The following is a 2,398-nucleotide window of genomic DNA, read 5'->3' as shown; positions in this document are numbered from 1 at the left end:
CCCCGTCCCGGTTCGGGTCCCGGGTCTATAAATAGCCCCGGACTCGGCCCGGCCAAATATAGTCCGGGACGGCACCTGTCCCAGGCCACGCCCCCTTGGGGACAGGCCACGCCCTTATCAGAGGACACGCCCACTCGGGACACGCCCATAATGCTCCCTGCCCCCGCCCCGTGTGTCCCCCCTATCCCTGTGTCCTCTCTGTCCCGTCTGTGTCCCCTCCACCCCTGGCGCTTGTTCCCTGTGTCCCCTTTGTCCCCCTGCGTCCATGCCACATGCCCGGCCATGTCCCTGTCACCTGTCCCTGGCGGCTGTGCCACGCGGTGCCCCATGGCATGACAGGTGACGTGACCGGGCCTCACGCTTGTGCCACCACCGAGCTGTCCCGTGTCCCGTCCCGTGCCGCCCCGCCTGCCCTGCTGTGTCCCGTCTCCCATGGCACGTCCCATTCCCGGTGCCATTCCCGTTGTCGACGGCCACGCGGCCGGTGGTGACCCGGGGCCGGTGCCACGCAGGCCCGCCGCCACCATGCCCTTCAGCAACACCCACAACAAGTACAAGCTGAAGTTCTCGGCCGAGGAGGAGTTCCCCGACCTCTCCAAGCACAACAACCACATGGCCAAGGTGCTGACGCCCGCCCTCTACCAGCGCCTGCGCGACAAGGAGACCCCCAGCGGCTTCACCCTCGACGACGTCATCCAGACCGGCGTGGACAACCCTGGTGGGCACCCTGGGTCCCCTCTGCCAGCCCTGGGGTCCCCTAAGCCCCCCATGGGGTCTTCTTGGCCACCCATGGGGTCTCCAATGGCACCTCAACCAGCTCTGAAGTTCCTTTGACCACCCATGGGGTCTCCAATGGCCCCTCCAGAAGCCCTGGAGTCCCATTGCTCACCCATGAGGTCTCCAATGGTCCCCACACCAGCCCTGGGGTCCCCTTGGCCACCCATGGGGTCTCCAATGGCTTCTCAACTAGCTCTGGGGTCTCCTTGGCCACTCATGGGATCTACAACAGCGCCTCCACCAACCTTGGGGTCCTCTTGGCCATCAATGGGGTCACCAGAGGACACTCAGCCAGCCTTGGTGTCCCCATTGGCCTTGCCCAAGGGGCTCTCAATCATCCTGGGTGTCTCCTTGGCCACCTCTGGTGTCCCCAGCACCCACTGACGCTCTCTCTGTCTGCAGGGCACCCGTTCATCATGACGGTGGGCTGTGTGGCTGGTGATGAGGAGTCCTATGAGGTCTTCAAGGATCTCTTTGATCCCGTCATCCAGGACCGCCACGGCGGCTACAAGCCCACCGACAAGCACCGCACCGACCTCAACCACGAGAACCTCAAGGTGACCTGCACACCGGGAGCCCTCATGGGTGCTGGGCTTGGGGATCAGAGAGGCTGGGTGCCCAGATGCCTGGGATCCTCACGGATGGTTGGACTGGGGAGCAGATGTTGGGTGGAAATCAAGGAGACTTGGCCATCTGGGTCCCTCATGGGTGATGAGTGGGAGGACCAGGAGATGTTGGGTAGGGACCAAGGTGCCCCGGATGCCCGGGTCCCTCATGGGCGGTTGGAAGTGGGGACAGATGTTGGGTAGGGATGAAGGTGGTGGGAATGGGGACCAAGGTGACTGTAATGCCTGGGTCCCTCATTGACAGTTGGAATGGGGAGCAGATATTGGTTAGGGATGAAGGTGGTGGGAATGGGGCCCAAGGTGCCCGCGTCCCTCATGGATGGTTGGAAGCGGGGGCAGATGTTGGGTAGGGATGAAGGCGGTGGGAATGGGGCCCAAGGTGCCCGCGTCCCTCATGGATGGTTGGAAGCGGGGGCAGATGTTGGGTAGGGATGAAGGTGGTGGGAATGGGGCCCAAGGTGCCCGCGTCCCTCATGGATGGTTGGAAGCGGGAGCAGATGTTGGGTAGGGATGAAGGCGACGGGAATGGGGCCCAAGGTGCCCGCGTCCCTCATGGATGGTTGGAAGCGGGGGCAGATGTTGGTTAGGGATGAAGGTGGTGGGAATGGGGCCCAAGGTGCCCGTGTCCCTCATGGATGGTTGGAAGTGGGGGCAGATGTTGGGTAGGGATGAAGGTGGTGGGAATGGGGCCCAAGGTGCCCCGGATGCCCGGGTCCCTGCTGGATGGAGGGGGCGGGGAGCAGCCCGGACGCCTGGGCCCCCGCTGACGGCTGCCGGCAGGGGGGTGACGACCTGGACCCCAAGTACGTGCTGAGCAGCCGCGTGCGCACGGGCCGCAGCATCAAGGGCTACTCGCTGCCGCCGCACTGCAGCCGCGGCGAGCGCCGCGCCATCGAGAAGCTGTCCGTCACCGGTGAGGGGCGGGGCCTGTCGCCGACAGGGGCGGGGCCTGCCGCCGCGGGGCGGGCCCGACGCCGCCAGGGGGCGGGGCTTGC

General features: G+C 65.4%; 1 protein-coding gene across 1 annotated transcript in view; it reads left to right on the top strand.

Moving 5' to 3' along the window:
• The first annotated feature begins 525 nt into the window (after window positions 1-525).
• LOC112956261 (creatine kinase M-type-like) overlaps window positions 526-2,398 on the top strand; it is a 6,026-nt gene continuing 4,153 nt past the window's right edge. The window contains 3 exon segments of the mRNA XM_026049761.1: window positions 526-718; window positions 1,180-1,334; window positions 2,184-2,322. Coding sequence (XP_025905546.1) covers window positions 526-718; window positions 1,180-1,334; window positions 2,184-2,322 — 487 coding nt within the window.

This window comes from Nothoprocta perdicaria, unplaced genomic scaffold (genome assembly GCF_003342845.1).
Source record: "Nothoprocta perdicaria isolate Ctin4 unplaced genomic scaffold, notPer1 scaffold_613, whole genome shotgun sequence".
Lineage (NCBI taxonomy): Eukaryota > Metazoa > Chordata > Aves > Tinamiformes > Tinamidae > Nothoprocta > Nothoprocta perdicaria.
This window is presented reverse-complemented; position numbering and strand designations above follow the sequence as displayed.